Below are 20720 nucleotides of genomic sequence, written 5' to 3'. Positions count from 1 at the left end.
CTGCTGTCTCTTGCTAGCAGGCTCAGTCTCGTTCCAAGAGAGCTTTTCTTAAAGGACACTCTGAACCTGCGGGGCTGTGCGCACCTGGAAGAGCTGCCTTGCCTTTGTACACCTAAGTATTGATTTCAGTTTGCTGTCTCTTAGGCTTTTACAATATATTAAGTTTGAGTCATGTTGAATAATATGAGACTTCCACAAGCCAGCCTGTCGGAGGTCTGTCATGATGTTTAGATGAACGCTGATATTTGTCTTGTCTTGCTTTAAAGTAGTTCTGTGTGTGGTAGAGCATTAAACCTTCTGCTGTTTTATAACTGAAGTCATTCTATTTGGGGAACCAGTTAACTGGCAAATGACTCTTGCTGTTTTGCTGCCTCCCTGGCTTGTGCCAGCACAGCTATGTTGGCTAAAGATGCATTGTCTCCTGGCCAGTCTAGCACAGCCAAACTAAATATAGACCAAATGGTCTGAGGTGCTAGAGGACAAAAATTGCAGCGTTGTGAAGAGATGTTCAAATCCAGATTAAAGCTCACTCAGATGATCCCTTAGCATCATGATAGAATTTGGAGGTGTATAAAGCTGCAGGCTTTTCTCTGAAGAACTGATAGGGGCAGGACGTCCTACGAGAGCTCAACTGAAAGCTGGGTGTTTGCTGTACCTGGAGGTTCTGGCTTGGCTGTGGGTGTGTGTTCTCTTAAGTACTGTGCAGTTAGAAAGTGACTGAGGGCCTCGAGATCTGTGTGTGGGTGAATGGTGCTGCCCCGTGGTCTGCAGAATGCAAGAGCAGCGTGTGATGTGCTCTTCATCACTTCTTCCTGAAAATGCTCAGGTCTGCACGGCTCTCCCTGACCAAAGCTGTGCAGCCTTTTCTCAGTGTGCCATAAGCTTAGCACTGGTGCAGTGGAGCTGTTCCATCTGAGCTGCCAGACACAGAAACTGGGACTTTGAATGTGCCACCAAGAAACTCCTCCAGCCCCCAGTGCCAGTTCCTGTGAAGCAGGCAGCGCGTGGGCTGCTGGAGCTGTGAATTCGTGGCGAGGCAGAGGGAAACCTGAATGCTGACGAGCTGTGGAAGAATGTGAAGGCAAGCAGGATAACGAGGCTGCTGAGCTGCAGCAGACAGCGATCCCTGAATGATGGAGCAACTGTGTTTCCGTGATGGCCTTACATGGCTTCTGCTTTGGACTTGAGAAAGGGGTCGTATGCCCGACAGCTTGCCGTTTTTTTCCAACTATATCACAGAGGCTAATAAAAGATATTACCTCTTCCTGCAGATATGGCCTCTTATATTCCCCATAAACTGCAAACTTGGTGAAAGAGGGCCTGGAGCTGCCGTGCTGCATGGGGCAGCAGGCAGTGCTGCTGAATGGGGTACAGAATCTTAAGCTGCTCTCTTAATTAGGAGGAAAACATCCATGTGCTGAAAAGCAATAAAAGCTGGGTGTTGGGGGGGAGCTGCACGCCAGGGAGGAAGAGGCAGAACCACAACTCAAAGTTCATCAGCTTTGAACATGCTTGGAGGGTGAGTGGGACTGGGAGCAGGAATAATGATGGAGAACTGGAGCGGGGAGAAATTCTAGCATCAAATCTCCAGCGTTGTTTTTCTAAGTCCTGTTGTTTCTGTGGAGTGACTTGCTGTACTCCCACTAGAGCTGGAACGAAAGGCAATGTTTTCCTGGGCTTTATGTTGAAGGGTAGCTGAGAACAGGAGGATTTTATCAGCTGGCAAAGAGGATCCTGACTAAAATGGCTTTGTTACGCCGTCAGACCCCTGGCCTCGGTTCTGTCTGCCTGCTCTCAGCTGCTGGAAGCTCTGCAAAGCATCTCTTGATGGCGTTGGGATTTCTCCCTGTCCTCACCTCCATCAGACCCGATGTGGTAGGACTGTGGCTGGCCCTCAGCACACATAGAGGCAGTGAAGCTGTTGACCACAGGTCTGGGTTTGTCCCTGTGGGGACAGGCAGGCTGGCTTGTGTTACCGTGCTTCAGCCAGTGCTCAGGTGGGCTCTGCTCGTGGCCCCGCTGCTCGATTTAGCCGAGGTGTTGGGTTTCCTGGATGGGGCTTGGCTGTGCAAAGAACCTTCCTCACCCATGGAAAGCATAAAGGTTAAAGTACGCTGCCGGAGTTGTGACAACCGCGTCGCTTGGGAACGGTGTGCTTGGTGCTGTGCCAGCCCTCCCTGCGACAGCCTGCGTTCCAGTTGCAGCCAATGTAGACCATGGCTTGAGTACTTGAATGGGGAGGCAAAAAAAAAACCCTACAGCCTGAGAACCACCAGTGGTGGTTGGTTTGTCTTCTACGATCCGCAGAGATTGGAGCTCCGTGCCCCAAAACCCAGAGTGCAGCAGCTGTGCCCTTCCTGCAGCACTCTGAATCTTCCTTGTGAGGCAGCCATCTTCATCCAGCTTGCTTCCCGTTCCCTGCAAAATGTGGTCTTGTAGGAGCACCAAAACAAGCCACAGCATGCTCTTCCTTCACACCTCTTTAAGACAGCCACGTTTGTGCTGAGAGCACAAGAGCTTTGCTCCTCACCTTCTGAAATTTCCTCCCGTACTCCAGCAGCTTCTTAAATGAGATTAAGATTGGATGAACCAGGACTCTCGCTGAGCTCCGGCTGCTGCTCCTGGCCTGCGGAGTTGGGATGCAGCTCTCTTCCTTTGCCCTCAGTCACTTCCCAAGCGTGCCGTGCAGAGGTGGCACCCGCTGTGAGCCCGTGGCTGCAGGGAGGTGCCTCCAGGCGCCTGGCACCAATGCATGGAGGCCAGGCCATCGGCTGGCAATGACAGAGCTGTCCCTGTGCAGTCCCTGAGAGCCGTGGATACCAGCGCTGCCCGAAGCCCCACATGCCCACGCTGCCCCAGCACGGCCGTCACGCGTTTATGGGGTGGCGGAAGCGCCGTATCCGCTCCTGTGTGACCCTGTTGGTGCCCTGCCGAATACCAGACGCTGCCTTTGATCTCTGGAGGAGGGGAGCTGAGCCGTGGGAGCGCAACCCGGCTGCCTGCAGCCATGAACCTGCACTGCCAGGGCTGCAGTGAGGCTGCATCCTTCAGAGCGATTGTTGCTGCTCGCGTTGTGGTTGTGGTGGGAGATGCCTGAGGTTCTGGCATCGTGCAGAGCTATCAGAAGCAGCTCCCAGCCCCACGCTGTGCTTTCTTTTTTGCTTAAGCCTCACCCTGAACCCCAGCCCTGGGGACGAGCAGCGAAGGAGAAGGAAAAACTGCTTCTTTCCCAGTCTCTTCCATTTGGAGCGGGCAGCAGGGTGCTGGGGATATTTTCACTGCTCCTCTCTGCTGCAGAAGCAAATGTGATCACAGCCCTTCCTGCCCCAGGCCTTTGGGCTTCCTCCAGCGGTGGCCATATCCTCACCTGGCATCCTGCTCTTCATGCCCTGCACAGACCATGGCTGACCCTGGCCACAGTCCTGCAAGCTCACTAGGAGCATCTCACGTGTGCTAAGGATGAGGAAAGGCTCATGGGCAGCCATTGCCCAGCATTAACATCTGCTCACACTGTGAGCATTGCATCCCCCTGGCACAGGAAGTGCTGGCCCCACTGTGGGGCTCTGCTTCGATATTCAGCAGTGGGATGTGAGGCCACTGGCAGCCATGCACCTGAAAAGGTTGTGCTTCACCCTGCACTTTCCACTGAGATTGATTAAGAAAGAGCATGGCCCGGGTCTTTTATAGGCTTATCCTGGAGCTTTTCCCACCCAGGTTGGTTTTAGAGCTCCTTTTGCCAGCAGGGTTTGTGCTGAGAGCAGAAACTGCTGTGTGACAGAGCTCTCTTCCCTCTCGATGCCCACAGGAGGGAGAGCACAGCAGTGCTGGTGCCACGGGTGGTCCTGAAGCCCCTTCCCACCTCTTTGTGCGCACTGTGCCAGGGCAAACCCGCAGCTCCCGGGGCTTCTCTGCCGGAGGGGATCCCCAGGACCAGCACTGGGCCACCCCCTACCCACACTGCATGCAGTGCTCGAGCAGCAGCAGCAGTGGTGCTCCTGGGGACGGCGCAGGGCAGCAGGAGCGGGGTCAGGAGCGAATCCTTGGCCCCGTGTGCCTTGGGGCGGCTCCCTCCCGTGCTCCCTTTACTTTATGGTGCGTCACCAAGCCAAGAGCTCTGCTGTCCCCTCTCAAAGGAGCAATGCAGGCAAAAGGCTGAGCCCTTCCTCCTCAGGGCGCTGGTGCTCCGGCTGCCACCGCGTGATAAATCAGTGCTCTCGGCTTTAGGAGCTGTTATAATTGGAGCGCCCTCATCCAGCGGGGAGGGCCGGGTCCGGTTACCGGGGGTTCCTCCTGAAAGCCTCAACTGACCGCCTCCGCCCCCTGCAGAAACCCGAGCGACGGGGGATGTCTGTGCCCTTGTGAGCAGCGCTTTCCTCACCTTAGGTTTCAGAGATTTAAAGTAAGCAAGGCTCTGCTGGGAGCAGGGAGTTGGCACAGCCCTGGGGACTCGATCAGCCCCAAAGCCCTGCTGTGCACCGTGGGCTCGTGGTGCACCCAGCAGCAGTCCTGGTGTCTTTGTTTCTGTCCCTGATCCCCAGACGTGCACTCTGAACTCGGTGCCTTCTGACTGCTTCCAAACACCAGGGATATGGGCTGCTGCTTCAGTTCCCAGTGAATATCCCTTTCTTTCTTGGTCCCCAGCAGCAATGCCCAGAGCTGGCTGTGCCCGTCGCACCCCATGGCATCGCTCCAAAGCCACTGTCCTCGAGAGTTGGCACCAATGGGCAAAGCCACCGGCAGCTCCGCGGCACCTTTATGGATGGCTCTCAAGTGCCATCTCCATGCAGTGACCGCCCCGTGTTCCCTGTGGGCGCCTTGGAAGCTCTCGGTCCTTTGGGCAGCATCCAGCACGCCCTGGCCAAGGGCTGTCCCCAGCGGCGAGGCACGGCGCAGTCCCCGCACGGGGCCACCTCCAGCCCTCCCTCTCTCTCTGGTGGCCGTGTGCCGGCTCCCGCTCGCTGTTTGTGTGCGTTCTGGCCGTTGGGAGCACATGGAAGAGTGGCGTGTCCTTTGAACGGGCTCCAGCAGCAACAGGTGCTGGGAAAGGCGAAGCGGGCCGGCTCCTGCTGGTGTAAAGGATACCCCTCTCTCTCCGCACTAATCCGGCTCCGTTACACCCAGTATAGAAGGGGCTGCTCCCCTCCAGGCGCTGCCACACCGCAGATGCTGCTCTCCTGACTGCCCTCTGCCCCGGGGACCCCAGGTAAAGGAGATGGGGGCTATGGGGTGGGTGGAGGGGTCCGTGCAGTCACCAGGGTCACCAGTTCCGTGGTGGCCATGGGTTCACCCAAACCGCAAAGGCACAGGGTTGAGCACAAGGCACTGCAGAAGCTGTGGGAAGCCCTGTAAAAGCAGCTCCGTGGCCAGAAGGGTTGCTGAGGGGGGTTGTTCCAGGGATGGGCCGCCCACACCTCAGAGAAGGACGTGCAGGGAGCCGTGCTTTGGGTCCTGGGAGAACGGAGCTCGTGGCTGAGCACGGTCAGGGCTGTGGGAAGTGGAGTATGAATATGCTGCTGGGCTGGGAGTTTGTAGTGCCAGGCTGGAGGCTCACAGAGCTGGGCTGGGGGCTCACATAGTGCCAACCTGGCAGTCACACCAGGACATGTGCACCCATGGGCCCCCAGCTGCCCTGACTGTCCGCATGGCACTGTGACCACAACAGGTGCCGGTGTCAGGCTGCTGATCAGTCACCGCGGGGCAGATAGCGGAGCACCACGGCAGTGTGGCAGCCACGTGCATCCCGCTGCTCCCCAGTGTCCCCAGTCATGTCTTCTCCCTGCAGGAGCCTCGCCGACCCGGGGCAGCCACCCAAGCCCATGGAGCAGCACGACGTGCCGGGCAGCACTGCCGATGCGGGGGGGTCTGGGAGTGCGCCCCCCCCTGGAACAGAGAGCAGTGCAGCACAGCCTGCCCCCGCTGCTGCCACCAGTGCTGTCCGGGCTCAGAATGGAGGAAAGGAAGAGCCCATGGAGATGGCTGTGGGTGCTGCAGGAGAGCCACGTGGAGGGACGGCGGGGCCCGCACAGGAGAAAATGCCAACTGCTGCAGGGAAGGAGGAGCCTGGGAAGGAGACGGCTCCGGGTGCTGCTGCTGAGGCTCACGGTGCAGTGAGGGAGAAAGCTGAACCCGAAGGAGGGAAGGCAGAGCCTGAGCAGGAGAAAGTCCTAAATGCTGCACAGCATGGGGGTGGTGGGGAAAAGGAAGTTGCCAAGAAGGGGGCTTTGGCTGCAGGGATCCACAGAGGGAAGGAAGAGCCTGGGAAGGAGAAAACCCCAACGGGAGAGTCCCAAGGAGAGACAGCAGAGCCTGCACAGGGGAAGGGCTCAGCTGTAGCAGGGGCTCATGAAGAATCTCCAAAGGAGAATGCTCCAGGTGCTCCAGGAGCTGAAGCTGGAGGAGAAATAAAGCCTGAAAAGGCGGCTTCAGCTGCAGCCTCAGCTGCAACACCAGCCCATGGTGAGGGAGAGCCTGCGAAGGAGCAGCCGGCTGCTGTGAAGGCTGAGAATGGAGGGAAAAATGCTGCAAAGGCAAAGAAAAGCCCGGCTGCAAAACAGCCTGCAAAGGAGAAGGCCCCTGCTGCTGCAAAGGATGGAGGGAAGAAACCCACAAAGGCGGAAAAAAATACAATGGTGACAAAGGCTCAGGATGGAGGCAAAGAGACTGTGAAGGAGAAAGCCACAGCACCTGCAAAGGAGAAGGCTACAGATGCTGCACAGAAGCCCCCAGCTGCAGCAGAGGCTGAGGATGGAGGGCAGGAGCCCACAGAGGAGGCCCCGGCTGCTGCAGGGGCTCAGGGTGAAGTGGAGAAAGAGGCCAACACAGAGCAGACAAACAAGGAGCAGCCACTGAGGGGACCCGAGCCCACACGTCCAGCTCTGATGCAGAGCCTGAGCTGCCCGGCCACCTGCCAGAGGTACCCAGTGCTCACCCTTTGGGATGGGGTCCTCCTAGGATGGGTCCCATCCTGGGGCAGGGTTGGGGGCTGGGCTCAGGGTGATGCTCACCTCCCGCTCCTGCTTGCAGAGAGGAGCAGCTCAGGCTGGAGGTGGCTGCGATGGAGACAATCTCAGAGGAAACCCCTATGGCACCAGCAGGAGAGGGTCTGGTGGAGCCCAGCCCAGCCCAGGGGGATCTGCAGCCCCCAGAGCAGCCCGTCCCTGTGGGCAGCACCGCCGTCCCACAGGAGAGGACATTGCCTGGTGCCGAGGAGCAGCCCCAGCTCGGGTCAGAGCCCCCTGGGCACGCAGAGCAGCCGGGCCCTGGGGCCACGGGGCAGCCAGCTGCGATGGTGGCAGAGCCACCACCCAGCCCCTACCTCACCCCCGATTTTGGGAAGGAAGACCATTTTGAGATTCTAGGTAAGGCTGTGCCACAGCAGATCTGTGCCATGCCCTCAGCCCTGTGGAGATGACACCCCAGCACCCTCAGGGGTGCAGCAGCCCTGGGGTGTATTCACATCTCTGCTGCCGCCCTCCTGGGGTGCCAGCTCATGCTGCTGGCTCCTGGCCCGCCCGGCAGTCTTCAAGCTCCAGTTTCACTGTAAACAGGGCTAAATGCGGCGCGTCTCCTCCCCAGGCTTCTCCTGGCCTCAGCCTGGCACACATTGTGCTTCCCAGGGCTGCCCAAAGGGACAGGAGCCGTCCCCGTGGCCGGAGTGACAGCCACCGCCTGGCTGGTGGCAGGGGACAGCGTGTCCCGATGTCCTGCACCATGGCCTTGGGGGGCACAGCAGGGCTGGGGGCTGCGGTGACCCCTGGCTGGGGGCTGCTCGTGGGGCTTCTGTTGTTGTGGGGTCTGTCCTGGGTGGGTGAGTGGGATGTGGTGGCACAGAATGGCAGTGTGGCACAGGGATGGTGGCACGGAGGCAGCGAGGTACCGCATGGAGGGGGCGAGTGTGACATGCAGGAGAGTGGTCCGCTGAGGGTGACGCGCAGCCGCGTGGCCTGGAGAGGGCGAGCGTGACACGTGGGATGGTAGCCCGGCGGATGGTGAGCGGACACATGGCAGGGTGGCACGCAGCAAGGTGATATGCAGCAGGGCAGTGCTGCAGGTGCCGGGGCAGCTGCTGGCAGGCTCTGGCAGACCGTGCTTTTTGCTGCACCCGAGACGCTCGCAGCCGGGAGTCCCAGCGATGGGCTCCCTGTGACGCAGCGCTGCTCTCACTCCCCTCCTCTCTCGGCAGATGATGTCCCCCCTCCTCCCGCTCCCTTTGCGCACCGCATTGTCACGCTGCGGACGGGCAGCGTCAGCTCCCAGTACAACCTCAGCTCCAAGGAAATCCTAGGAGGGTAAGGGGCAGTGGGATGGGAGGGCTGAGGACACCCGAATCCCTTTGGCTCTCAGGGGGGGCTCCGAGCCCCCAGGACTGCCCTGACCTGCAGCACAACGTGCAGGATGGGTGCAGGGAGCGGGGTGCAGCCGTGATGCCATCAACACCTTTCTGTCCTCAGGGGAAAATTTGGTGAAGTACACACATGCACGGAGAAGCAGACGGGGCTCAAGTTGGCTGCCAAAGTCATCCGGAAGCATGGAGCCAAGGACAAGGTCTGTGATGGAAGCCTGGCTTTGGGCATGTGGAGTTGGGGATCAGCTGGGTCTGACAGCAGTGCCATGGTGGGGGTCCTGCCACAGGAAATGGTGCTGTTGGAGATTGACGTGATGAACCAGCTGAACCACCACAACCTCATCCAGCTCTACGATGCCATTGAGACGCCCCGGGAGATCATCCTCTTCTTGGAGTTGTGAGTTCTGGGGCTGTGCTGCACGGTGCCTGATGCCTGGGTGAGGGGCAGCGTGGCAGGGAGGCTGTGTCCATGCGTGGGGATGGAGCATAGGTGCCAGCCTCACACCAAGCAGAGCTGGTCAGCACCGAGGGACGTCCCCAGCACTGCTTGTCCCACCTTCCTTCTTGTTCTGGGATTGGAGCAACCTCTGTCTCGGGGCAACACTGTGCACGGCTGTGTTGGGGCTGGCGATGACCCCAGCATGCACTTCCCACCCTGGCTGTGCCTGTGGTGCTGGGGGCTCGGGGTTCTACAGGAAGACACGGAGCCCCCGGTGATGCAGGGATCTACCTGTGCCTACAGCGTGGAGGGCGGAGAGCTCTTTGAGCGGATCGTTGATGACGATTACCACCTGACAGAGGTGGACTGCATGGTGTTCGTGCGCCAGATCTGCGAGGGCATCCGCTTCATGCACCACATGCGCGTCCTGCACCTCGACCTCAAGGTGAGTTCACTCGAGGCTTTTGGAAAGGACGGGGCTCACAGGGCTCTGGGCAGCACTGACACGGAGCACTGCTGTGCCCTGGGTGTGGGTGACGTGTCCCCATCACCCCCCACTGACCCCCTGTCCTTGTCCCCACAGCCCGAGAACATCCTCTGCGTCACTGCCACCGGGCACATGGTGAAGATCATTGATTTTGGGCTGGCTCGAAGGTGCTGTGCTCCCTTTCTTCCCACGGCTCCTTCCATGCCTGCTCCCACCCTTCAGGGTGGGACTGGGTTTGGGGGATGGGAAGGGCAGCGGGCTCCTTTCCCAGGGGGGACATTGCTTCGGGGACAGCCTGTCACCCCCTGCTGAATCACTGCCCCATCTACAGGTACAACCCTGAGGAGAAGCTGAAGGTGAACTTTGGCACTCCTGAGTTCCTCTCCCCCGAGGTGGTCAACTACGAGCAGGTCTCCTACTCCACAGACATGTGGAGCATGGGAGTCATCACCTACATGCTGTACGTTGGGCTGATCCCCCCCCGCTCCCCTGGGCACACAGTGGTCCCCATGCTGGCATGCAGGGGAGTTTGTGTGCCTCAGCACAAGACCCTCTGCTCACTGGCCCTCTAATCCCCCAGCCTCAGTGGCCTCTCCCCCTTTTTGGGTGACAACGACACCGAAACACTCAACAACGTCCTGGCAGCCAACTGGTACTTCGATGAGGAGACCTTCGAGAGCGTTTCTGATGAGGCCAAGGACTTTGTCTCCAACCTCATCATCAAAGAGAAGAGGTGTGGAGCTGGCAGCAGCCACGGCGGTCCCCCACCTGTGTGCTCTCATCTCTACCCCTGTGCCATTCTTTGTGTTGGGGCCATTGGCATCCCCAAAGCCACCGGCTGTCCCCAGCATCCCTGTTAGGGCTATCAAATGAGATGTGTGGGACCATTTGTGACCCGCTTTTCCCATTGGCCCTCAAGGCTGGTGGTCGGAGCACAGCCTATGCCAGGGCTCACAGATGGGGCACGGGAAGGGGCCGCCTGTGGGCAGGGGCCGTGGGCTGACAGCTTCTCTCTCACCCTGCAGCGCCCGGATGAGTGCAGGGCAGTGCCTGCAGCACCCCTGGCTCACCAACCTGGCAGAGAAAGCCAAACGCTGCAACCGCCGCCTCAAGTCCCAGGTGTTGCTCAAGAAATACGTCATGCGACGGCGCTGGAAGGTGTGCAGGGGTGGGAGGGGATGGGGTTGAGGTCACCCTGCTGCACTGCCTGGGAAGGCTTGAGGATCCCCAGGCAGTTTCCCCCCGGGTGCATCCCAAGGGTTTATTTTAGGGGCTCAGGACGGAATGTTCCTGGGTGGGTTCCTGAACCAGCCCTGGGAGCCCCTCTGGGTGCAACCAAGAGGTCTGCAGTGGGACTCACGCCTCTCTTCTTCTCTTCTGCAGAAAAACTTCATTGGGGTGTGTGCCGCCAACCGCTTCAGGAAGATCACCAGCTCGGGCTCGCTGACGGCGCTGGGTGTCTGATTACGGGTGTGGGCTGAGCACCGTGAGCTCGGGCCAGACTATGGGTTTGGGGCCGTGCCCGAGTCCGGCTCCTGGACGCAGCAGGATCTGTACGGGGGCGGCCCCACCTGCATCCATCCCACTGTGGGGCAGAGGGCTGGCACCGACCCTGCTCCACCCCCGGCCCCGCTCCAGCTCTGCCGCATCCCTCGTGGCCGCTGCGCTGGTACGGGTGCTGCGGGGCTGCTCAGAGCACAGACTCTGTGCGCTCCTCACCTGCTCTCACCTTTATGGACCCTCAGGGCCTGAACCATCCGCATCCCCACAACGCTCCCCTCTTCATTGCCACGGCCGTGCAGCCGCCATTCCCCGCACCCATCAATGTCCCACCCACACCACGCTCGCATTTCTCTCAGTTGCCTTTGGGGCGGCTCAGGATGAGCCCCGCTGCACGGGCAGCCCACGCGCTCGCACCCACGCTTGGCGCTCAGCTCTGCTTGTAAATGCTGCAGCAGTGCCCCGCGATCGCTTCGTTGGACCCTTTTTGCAGTGCTGGGCTCCTCTCCCGCAGCGATGCCAGTGCCACGGTGCGGGGATGCTGAAGCAGGCGGGGATCCACACCCCGGCGCTTGGCGCAGGACCGGTGCTGCGGCCGCTCCTCCCCGCCGGAGGAAGCCGGACTTGGCCCCGCGCTGCTGCTCGCCGGGAGGGCTGCACAGGAAGGGAGGAAGCATCCGAGCTCGCTTCCAGGAGCATCCATCCCCAGCTGGGAGCCGGCGAGCGAAGAAGGAGCCTTTGTGTTGCTGCTCACCCCTGCCCTCCGCGCTGCCAGCGGGGGAGCAGCACGGCCGCTCCTTCACGCGTCCCCGCCAGATAAAGGCATCCTAATGCAGAGCAGCTGGCCGCGCTCCCCCCGCACCGGAGGATTGCTTCAGCTCTGACCACCAACACACAGGAACTGCCGCCCGCCAGCGTCCCCCCGCAGCCAGCATGGCCGTGCCGGGGCCGCGGGCGCAGCTCCGCTTCCCACCCAACCCTCGTCCCCTCCTTCGTCCCCATGAGCCCCAACCTCGTGGTGCAGGAATGGCACCACGCTCCCCATCCCTGCAGCTGGGGTGAGGGCCGTGACGCGGGAGAGCCCACACCGGTGCGTTTGGCTTCTTGTAAATAAATGTACAGGTCTGAGAGCAGCCTCACGGCCAGTGCTGGCCTCAGGGGCGATGGAGCCTCACGGATGTGCGGCCAGCAGCTGGGAACCGAGCGTTGCTGGTAGGTGAGGGGATGGGAACGGCATCCTGTCCTGTGCAGAAGAGACAGAAGGACAGCGAGGGTGGCCCCAGGCAGTGCTTCCAGGAGGGTTTGTGCAGATCATGGCTGGGGGGAGCTGGTGGGAAGGGGATGAATGGATGGGCAGACGGACAGGCAGACAGACAAAGGTGTCCTCATGGCTTCAGCGCAGCTCAAGAAGTTGTGCCCTAGCAAAGGCTCCTGGGGTCCCACTGCCTCCCACCCCACACCTGTGGGGTTCTGTGCCCTCCGGCCCCGAAGCAGTTAAGGCAGAGCAGGCAGGGTTGCTGCTGGGCCCAGGGCGTCCCTCCCAGCCCGCTTCCTGCCGGCAGCCTTTGACCAGTTCCTGCCGGTGACCACCCTGCGGTCCTGGAGAACAGCGCAGCCCCATCTGGTTTGAGTTACTCTCCGCGGCGGTGACGTCTCCTTCCTGTCTGGGCCCCAGGAGCCATGCATTGCCCTGGGCCACGGGGGCTGCAGGGTGAGCTGTGGGGCAGCCCCGGTGCCCACGGGTGCTGTGGGTGCCAGTTCTCAGCCGCAGCTGCGTGGGAGTGGCACAGAGCCAGCCTACCATAGCAGCACTCGGAGATGAGCACGGCTGGGCCATGGCTGCCCCAGAGCAGGATGATGTGGGGCGGTCAGTCCAGGTGTGAAGTGATGGAGACCACCACTCTGCAGCCCCCTCCTCTCCCTTTCTAGACATGTGGGTCACCACTGCATCTCCATCACTGCTGGGGGCACGGAGATGGAGACAGTCCTAACCTGGTGCACCACTCTCACTGCAGTCAGCCTCTGTGAGTCTCCCGTCAGACGGGGGTCCCTTGGTGCTGTGACCCCACTGGTAGCCCCAGAGGGGAAGGAAGGTGAGCAGGGCGATGCTGTGCAGCAGCACATGGCAGTGCAGCACTGCCCAGAGCTGGGGGTCTGTGCTCCCATGCCAGCACCCTCTGCAGCATGGTCCCAGACATGAGTGGGTCAGGGCCAGGCCACCCAGTGAGCCGGCAGCGAGGTGGGGGGAGGAAGGGCAGGGAGAGAAGCGGGCCATGGCCAGAGCTGAGCTAACGGTGGGAGCTGCAAGCATGGGGGGCAATGGAGGGAGGGCGTCCATACACAGCGCATCTGGGCAGAGGAGGCAGTGGGGCTCTGCCCCACCCCATCCCAGTAGGGAGCAGCAATGCTGAGGGTGCAGCCTTCAGGGCTGGGTCTGGATCACCCTCAGGGTGACGCTCCCACGCAGCCCCGCTGCTTCCTTCCTGCACGGGGGCACCCATCCCACTGCATGCTAACCGGGCACCTTCCCGTGACCCACAGCCATCGGGGATGGGATCTCCATGCCAGGGTCTGTGCCGCGGGGCAGCGATGGGTTCCCGTAGTGCTCCCAGGGCTGGTGCTGCGGCCATGCATTCCCAGGCACAGGCAGGAGCCCAGCGGGCGGGCGTCCTGGCTGCGTGGTGTGGGAACCAGACGGCCCCTGGGCACGACTCCGCGGCGCTCGCTTCCTCCCGCGCCCCCAGGGACCGTGTGAAGGAGGGGGCTGAGGTCAGCCCTGCTCGCTGTAGACGGCTCCGGAGACGCCAGCATGATCTAGGCACTCAAATATTGTTTTCCACAGGGGAGGGAAGGAAAAAAAAAAAAAATAAAAAAGAAGGGAGAAAAGCAAAGCCCGCAACCCAGAGACCATTGCTGTTGTGCTGATGATGAACAGAGGCCCCTCCTGCCCTGCCTGGGTTGGGACACAGCCATGGCCTGGCAGCGGCTGCTGGGGCTGATAACGGGTGACGCAGTGGCGGTGCTCTGGTCCCTGAGTGACGCCAGGGCTGGCCCTCGCTGAGACCCTGGGGCCCGGCTGAGCTGCATCACCCTGCCTAGGGGGGCCAAGGAGCTTTGCTATACACCCATCCCCAAAACATCATGGAGAGCCCTTCCACCAGTATCGCCCCCCATGCAAAACATGGACGCCATCTGTACCCCACAGGTGCAAGCCCTGTGCACCTGCACCCCACAGCCTTGGGGCACTGCCTCTTTGGGGGCCCCTTCCCAGGGACACAGGATGGAGGCACAGGTACAGGTCCCCACTTCGCCAGCCCCTGCTCTAGGCTACAAAGTGGGCCCTGTGGGTGGAAAGGGGCTGGCAGCCACATCCTGACCTGGGACACCATCCCACCCTGTCCCAGCACAGCCCAGCCCGTGCCGAGCCCAGCAGTGGTGACTCAGGCGATGCTCCTTACCAGCAGCCGCCCGGGATGATTCAGGTCAGAGGAATCTTGCCATTCCCATCTGTAGCCATGCCTGCAGGCAGCCCTGGCACAGCCCAGCTCTGTGGAGTGCTGTGAGGACCTGGCAGGGAGACAGCCCCATGCAGGGAGAGCCCCATCTCCCCCTACACCCCATCCCACGGAGCTCACCCCCAGTGGCTCTCTCCATGGGTACTGAGGCCAGCACCGCTCATGCCGTGCACAGCATATGGGGCAAACCATGTGTGAGCAGTGCAGGCTGTGGGCAGCGAGCACAGTTTGCTCCAGGGTGGTGCAGCATGGTCCCCAGCCCCTTATAGAGAGGCTTCCCTTCTGTCACTCCAGGACAAAGCTGCATCACGAAGGGGCTCCATCCCCATCATCTCTGGGGATGCCAGACCATCCAGCACCAGAAGGGGGGTCCTCATGGAGGAGAGCCGCAGTGGGTGGCCACAGAGACACGTGTCCCAGCAGCGATCCGGCTGGGAACGGAGTGGCCCCGATGCACCCTGCCTGCTCCCCACCCCAAGCGGGTCGCAGAGACACAGAGGCAGCGTGGGCGAATGTGCTTTATTCCATAGCTGGAGCCCCGCATGGTGCCGGGGGGTGGGGAGGGAGGTGTCAGTCCATCACTCAAAGAAGAACATTCCAGGCGTCCGGTAGAGGCAGTGGGGCAGCCCCAAGGGGTAACCACCGCCCCCCTGCAGCGGGATCGTCCCCCCCGTGCCCCACGCCTCCTTCTGCTCGCCCACCCCAAAGGGCGGCTGGCGGGGGGCTGGGGGGGTGGCGGTGGCAGCAGTGGGGGCCGCAGCCAGGAGATGCTCCAGCGCCGCACCGCACGGCCGCTCGTTCACACAGAAGCTCAGCGCCTGCACCCGGCACTGGTAGCTGCCCCCCAGCGCCTCGGGGCCCGCGCGGCCAAAGGAGCCGAACACGGGCAGGGGGGGCTGTTTGTAGCCATCGCCGTCGAGGAAGCAAGATGGGGGGGGTTTGCCCGTGCCCAGCAGGGTGCTGGGGAAGACGGGAGACACCTGCCCGAAGGGTTGGCCCAGCCCCACGGCGGGGGCCGCCGGCTCTTTGCCCTCCAGATCACCCGGGGGGGACGCAGTGTGGTGCGGGGAGCGCTGTGCGGGGTGGCCGGGCTCTACAGGCAGTGGGTACTGACCTGGCCGGGGCAGCGGCAGCGCGGCCGGGGGTCCCCCGAAGGCAGTCTGCTTGGGCTGGGGGGGAGCGGGCAGGTGGCTCTCCTGGGGGACCCCAAGCGGCTCCTTGGTGAAGAATGGCGCTTTGGGCTGCGGGTGAGCACAGATCTGCACGGCGCAGCCCGGCACCCCGACGCCTTCTGCTCTCTGCTCTGCTGTTGGCGATGCAAAGCCGCTCTCCGCTTTCCCCTCGTCCGGCAGCGGTGCCCGTGAGCGGGTTTTGGGGGTCTTCCTGCGTCCCTCATCCCCCTCACCGTCCCGCAGGGCCCTTTTCCTGGTGAAGCGGCGGCGGCGCCGGAGGAAGCTGCCGTTCTCAAACATGTTGTAGCAGTCGGGATCCAGAGTCCAGTAGTTGCCTTTGCCCGGCTTCTTGTCGTCGCGAGGCACTTTGACGAAGCACTCATTGAGCGACAGGTTGTGACGGATGGAGTTCTGCCAGCCCTGCTTGTTGTCGCGATAGAAGGTGAAGCGGCCCATGATGTAGCGGTAGATGCCGCTCAGAGTGATGCGTTTCTCAGGAGTGCTCTGGATGGCCATGGTGATGAGGGCGATGTAGCTGTAGGGAGGCTTGGTGGCCTCCGCAGGCGGCGAGGGGCCGGGATAGGGGCTGTCCGGGGCCGTGCGGCCGCGCAGAGCTGCGGAGCCGACTGGGAGCTCCGGCTGCATCCTGCCGTCCTCACTCTGCTTGCCCGGCTCCGGCCGAGCCCGTTAAAACGCCCCAACGGTGTGGGGGCGGCGGGCCCCTCCTCTACGGTGCCGTGGGGCCGCCCAGGGCGGAGCGGGGCCCCATCGTCCAGCGCTGGTCCCTGCGGCCGGACGCGCAGCCGGGGCCGGCCCCGGGGCTGGGAGCCAGCGGACTGGGGTTGGCACTGCTGTGGGGTTTAATGGGTACGGGAGGTTGCCGGGACACAGGGCTCGTCCCGCCCGCTCGCAGCACCAAGCCCCGGGTGGTGGTGATGTGGTGTGGAGTGGGGCAGTGCTGTGGGCTGGGAGGCTGCAGGGTGGGGATGGGGCTTCCCTGGCAACCCCGTCCTTGGGGTGGTGTGGATCCCCGCACCGTGCCGTGTCCCTGCTCTGTGCCACATCCCCACTCTAAGCCAGGTCCCCGTGCCATGCTGGGTGCACACACCGAGCCCAGCTGCCTGGGCACATCAGCGCTGGGGTGCAGCACAACCCCACACTCCCAGTGAGTCCCCCCACCCACCGCTGGGGGAAACTGAGGCATGGGCAGCAAGTGCTTTTGGGGCATCGTGCCCGGTGGTGAGGGTGGCTCCTGAGCACCTCGCTGCTACCCACAGCCCTGCCAAGGGGCTGGGAAGCAGAGGCAAGGATGAGGCTCGGTGCAGCGGGAGCTGCGTGGCTCCAAACAGAGTGCTCAGCTCCTGATGTCCCTGCAGTGCTTGGCTCTGCTTCACTCAGCTCCCCCGCAGCCTGCACCGCAGCACAGCCCCGGCCCCAGAGCTGCAGTCAGCGGTACCGAAACACAACCTTTATTTCCACAGCTCACAAACAGCAAGTCCCCACAGTGCGAGGCACCAGAACAGAGCTGGCTGTCCCCTGCTGGGCACAACTGCACGCAGCAGCCTCCGCTGGGCTCTTGGGGAATAAATACAGCGCTCCGTGCAGTGCCCCGCTCCAGCCAGCATCCATCTGCAGCCGTCCCTGCTAAACGCCCTGTGGCTTTACGGATTCGCCGCTGGGCGGCCGCCGTGTCCTCAGGCTTCGTGTCCCCTCAATTGCCCGGCTCAGGGCTGGCAGAGCTGCTGCAGGACGTGGGCGATGCGGCCGGGGGCTGCGGGCGTGCAGGGCTGGGGGCAGCCCCGAATCAGTGCAGGACCCAGGCGCTGGGCGTGGTGGAAGAGCTCTCGTGCAAACACCGGCTCCACCTACGGGACACGGAGCTGCCGGGAGGATGGGGTCCATGCTTGGCACCGCGGATCCCCATCGCCCCACTGATGGGCACAGCCGTCAGCAGCCCTGTGTGTACTCACGTGGGCCATGATGAGCTTCTGGAGGTGGCGGCCAGTGCTGGTGGGGTATTCCTCACCAAAGCACAGGTGGATTTGGTACTGCGGGGCTGGCTGCCCGTGGCTCAGGTACCTGCGTAGCTCTGCAACACCGCAGGGGTTGGGACCGTCCCTGTAGCCCCACAGCAATCCCCCAAAGATGGGACCCATGATGGGGATGGGGCCGACGGCCCCCAGGGCTGCGTGGCAAGGCAGGCACTTACCCTCCAGGAACTGCTGCGTGTCCAGCAGCTTGTAGGTCTTCTCCCTCTCCAGCTTGTTGGGCCAGTCCCGGTGTGGGGCCAGCGGCCCATTCCAGTACACCCTGCCCTGGCACTGCCGCTTCATGAAGACCCCCTCGGGGGCCACCCACAGCAGCACCCCGCGCTCCAGGTGGGGCAGCAGCCTCTCCAGAACCTCAGTCACAGCGACTGTCCACCCGCCACCTCCCAGTGCACGTGGTGGGGGGAACTCGATCTGCTCCATGCAGGAGGGGCCGTAGGGACCCTCGGCTCGCGAGGCGATGCGGCAGCCCTCGGCCGTGCGGGTGGTGAGCTCCTTCACCAACACGTCGCAGTAGTACAGGCGGATGTGCAGCCAGCAGTCTGCAGGAAGTGGGGGTCAGTGTGGGGCTGGGGGTCCCGGGGGGCTGCAGCCTGGCTGGCACAGCTCCTACCTGAGTGGTTGACATCCTCGGCAGGGAGGAAGGATGGGGCCCTGGGGAGCAGGTGGCTGCGGATCGGGCTCCAGCCGTAGAAGATTCCCCGCACGTGGTACCCTGGGTTGGGGTGGAGGTGGTGTGGGCACCAGGAGGGCAGAGTGGCTCCTGCAGAGCCGTGATTGTACCCGTACTCAGTCCCACCCTGTGCCCCTCACATCACAGGGGCCCTTCTCTCACCTCGCTCTGCTGGATGGGCAGTTAGCAGGGGTAATGTGGGCATGTGGCACGTTCCTGCTGTGCCTCGGTGGCTCTCCTCGGCCATGTGGCCCTGGGGACAAGAGTGTGTGAGGGCAATGAATGATCCTGAACCAGCTTCTGCTACCCCTGGACCCCAGGTATGGGAAACCAGGATGGATGCTGGATGCGGGCAGGGGGAGCAGACATAGGAAGAAGGGATTTGGGGTCCCACCTCCCCACGAGCCCCCCAGTGGGGGATGACTCACCTGTGGGTCCTTGCTGGTTGTGGGCTGCATTCTGCCATCCTTCTCATCTTTTTCTGCAGGGAACAGGGAACAAAACACTGAGCCCCAAAAACAGCATGAGGAAAGCCAGCCCAGTCCTGACCCCAGCACAGCACTTTGCCTGAGCACAACCTTGAGCTCTGCAGAGGACGAGGACTGGGGGAGGAAGGGGACGGAACAGTGATGCCTATAGGATGTGGGACACAGGGGAATGGCACAGCAGCCCGGCAGGGGGTACCTGCATCCCGGGTGCCGTCGCACACGATCTGGTACACCTTGTAAGGCTCGGAGATGTCCAGCTGGCTCCGCTCGGGCACCTCCTGGAAGTCGGTGCTTTTGTTGAGAGCGCAGCGCAGCCGCGTCTTCCAGGTGGATGGGTCCGCCTTGTCCGTGCCCTCGTGGTATTTGCCCTTGTAGACGGCCCAAGCCTGCGGGAAGAGCAGGGGCTGCGCTGGGCACGGGGATGGGAGGAGTCCAGGGGGGTGGGTGGGAGCCCGGAGCTGGGGGCTGGAGGGGATGGGGGTTCGAGGGGGCACGGAGCCGGTGCGGAGAGGATGGGGGGAGGCTAAGGGGCTGGGCATCGCGGGTCTCGGGGGGTGAAACGGGGGCTGAACATCGGGGTCCGGGGTTGCGCACGGTGTCGGGGGGCGCACGGGGTGAGCGCAGCGCGGAGCGGAGACGCACGGGGTCGGTGCTGCGGGGATGGGGGCACCGGGATTGAGCAGCGGGGACCGGGTGGGCACAGGGACGGTGCTGCGGGGATTAGGGGGGCTGCAAGATAGCGGCGAGGCGGGGATCCGAGGGAAGCACGGGGCGGTGCAGCGGGGATGTAGGGGGGAGTGAGAGCACGAGGCCGGTGGAGGGGCTCCGAGGGGGCTCTGGGAGAGGCCGTACCCTGAAGAGAGCGGCGTCCTGCTGCTGCCGGTAGTCCTGCTTGGCCGCGTGCTTCCAGGGGATGCGGAAGAGCGTCCGTTCGCGGTTCTCCCAGCGCAGCCCCGGGTAGCGGCCGCTGTCGATCTGCGCGATCAGCCACTCCTTCAGCCGCATAGGAGACCCCGGCTCCGCCATCCCGGCTCCGGCCCGGCCCGGCCCGGTCCCGCCGCCCTCGGGAGCGTGCGGCGACCCTGAAAGCGAAAGCATGGCGGGACCCGGCCTTTCACTTTCCCTTTCCTGACGCCGCTTTCGGTTCGCTGCCGCCCCGGGATCCCGGCCCGGGGGGAGGGCGCAGCGCACCCGGGGCACCGGGACGCGTCGGCACACCTCGCTTCCTGCAGTGCCCTGAGTCTGTGCTTGGGCTCGTGACGCTTTGCTGACTTTAGGGAGATATTTTCCCCTTTTCTCCCGGTTTTGGGAGCTGGGCACGTCCCTTTTTCCCCTGCAGGCCCCCACACTGCCCAAGAATGGACTCGGTCTCTTGTCCAGCGATAGGATGAGAGGTGATGGCCTCACGCCGCACCAGGGTCAGGTTGGATATTAGGAAACATTTATTCTCAGAAAGAGTGATAATGCAGTGGCACAGCTGCCCAGGGAGTGGTGGGGTCACCGTCCCTGAAGGTGTTCTCAGATGTGGCACTGAGGGATGTGTGCAGTAGCCACGGTGGGGTGGGCTGAGGATAGACTTGGGGATGGATCACGGAGGTCTTTTCCAAGCTACACAATACCATGGAGCCAGGCTGAGGCGAGTTGCTGTGAGCAGTGATGTTGGCTCTACCAATTCTTTCCTCCATTGCACTGTGCACTGTGCCTGGGGGGCTGACACTGCAGCTCCATCACCGCCCCATTGGGTTTCATTTCCAGTTCTGAGTAAGAGAAACTTACCTCCGGGCCAGGGACGATGCTTCCAGCATCAGGGCTGTTCTGAGCTGGAAATCCTCAAAATGAGTAAGCGGTGACACAGTGCCAGGCTCTGGCCTTCCCCTCCCTGGGGTTTCCCACAGGGTGTGGGGATGGGGCACAGCCACGTGGCACAGGGCACAGCCAGGTGCCAGTGCTGCACAGGGCAGTTTGGGGACAGGGGGCAGGAGCCTGCTGGCCCTGGCAGTGTACAGCCATCCTGCTTGGGCCAGGTCCAGGTGTTACAGGGACACAGGGAGGGG

At 62.4% G+C, this 20720-nt stretch overlaps 3 protein-coding genes across 4 annotated transcripts; 1 reads left to right on the top strand and 2 right to left on the bottom strand.

Annotated features, from left to right (window-relative positions):
• The first annotated feature begins 5100 nt into the window (after positions 1 to 5100).
• MYLK2 (myosin light chain kinase 2) lies at positions 5101 to 11903 on the top strand. 2 transcript variants are annotated; one of them, XM_042887467.1, is made up of 12 exons: positions 5101 to 5203; positions 5783 to 6913; positions 7024 to 7358; positions 8183 to 8288; positions 8451 to 8544; positions 8632 to 8741; positions 9087 to 9228; positions 9367 to 9437; positions 9602 to 9730; positions 9851 to 10003; positions 10296 to 10428; positions 10654 to 11903. In XM_042887467.1, the coding sequence occupies exons 2-12, from the start codon at positions 5817 to 5819 to the stop codon at positions 10732 to 10734; spliced, it is 2451 nt and encodes an 816-aa protein (XP_042743401.1). In that variant the 5' UTR covers positions 5101 to 5203; positions 5783 to 5816; the 3' UTR covers positions 10735 to 11903. The 2 variants fall into 2 exon arrangements, with proteins under 2 accessions (XP_042743401.1, XP_042743400.1); XM_042887466.1 differs by lacking the exon at positions 5101 to 5203 and having other exon boundaries at positions 5698 to 6913.
• Positions 11904 to 14790: 2887 nt separating this feature from the next.
• Positions 14791 to 16169, bottom strand: FOXS1 (forkhead box S1). The gene has a single exon (XM_042887440.1). The coding sequence runs from the start codon at positions 16100 to 16102 to the stop codon at positions 14864 to 14866; it is 1239 nt and encodes a 412-aa protein (XP_042743374.1). The 5' UTR covers positions 16103 to 16169; the 3' UTR covers positions 14791 to 14863.
• A 741-nt stretch (positions 16170 to 16910) lies between these two features.
• LOC122188814 (interferon regulatory factor 4-like) lies at positions 16911 to 19757 on the bottom strand. Its single transcript, XM_042887432.1, has 8 exons — positions 19519 to 19757; positions 18863 to 19052; positions 18607 to 18659; positions 18341 to 18431; positions 18119 to 18220; positions 17667 to 18047; positions 17428 to 17546; positions 16911 to 17322 (listed from the first exon to the last, which is right to left on the bottom strand). The coding sequence occupies exons 1-8, from the start codon at positions 19690 to 19692 to the stop codon at positions 17182 to 17184; spliced, it is 1251 nt and encodes a 416-aa protein (XP_042743366.1). The 5' UTR covers positions 19693 to 19757; the 3' UTR covers positions 16911 to 17181.
• Positions 19758 to 20720: the final 963 nt, after the last annotated feature.

The sequence above is a fragment of the Lagopus leucura genome, unplaced genomic scaffold, assembly GCF_019238085.1.
Source record: "Lagopus leucura isolate 7727_CA_CO unplaced genomic scaffold, USGS_WTPT01 Super-Scaffold_100083, whole genome shotgun sequence".
Taxonomy (NCBI): domain Eukaryota; kingdom Metazoa; phylum Chordata; class Aves; order Galliformes; family Phasianidae; genus Lagopus; species Lagopus leucura.
Note: the sequence above shows the minus strand (reverse complement) of the source record. Positions and strands in the feature narration are given on the sequence as shown.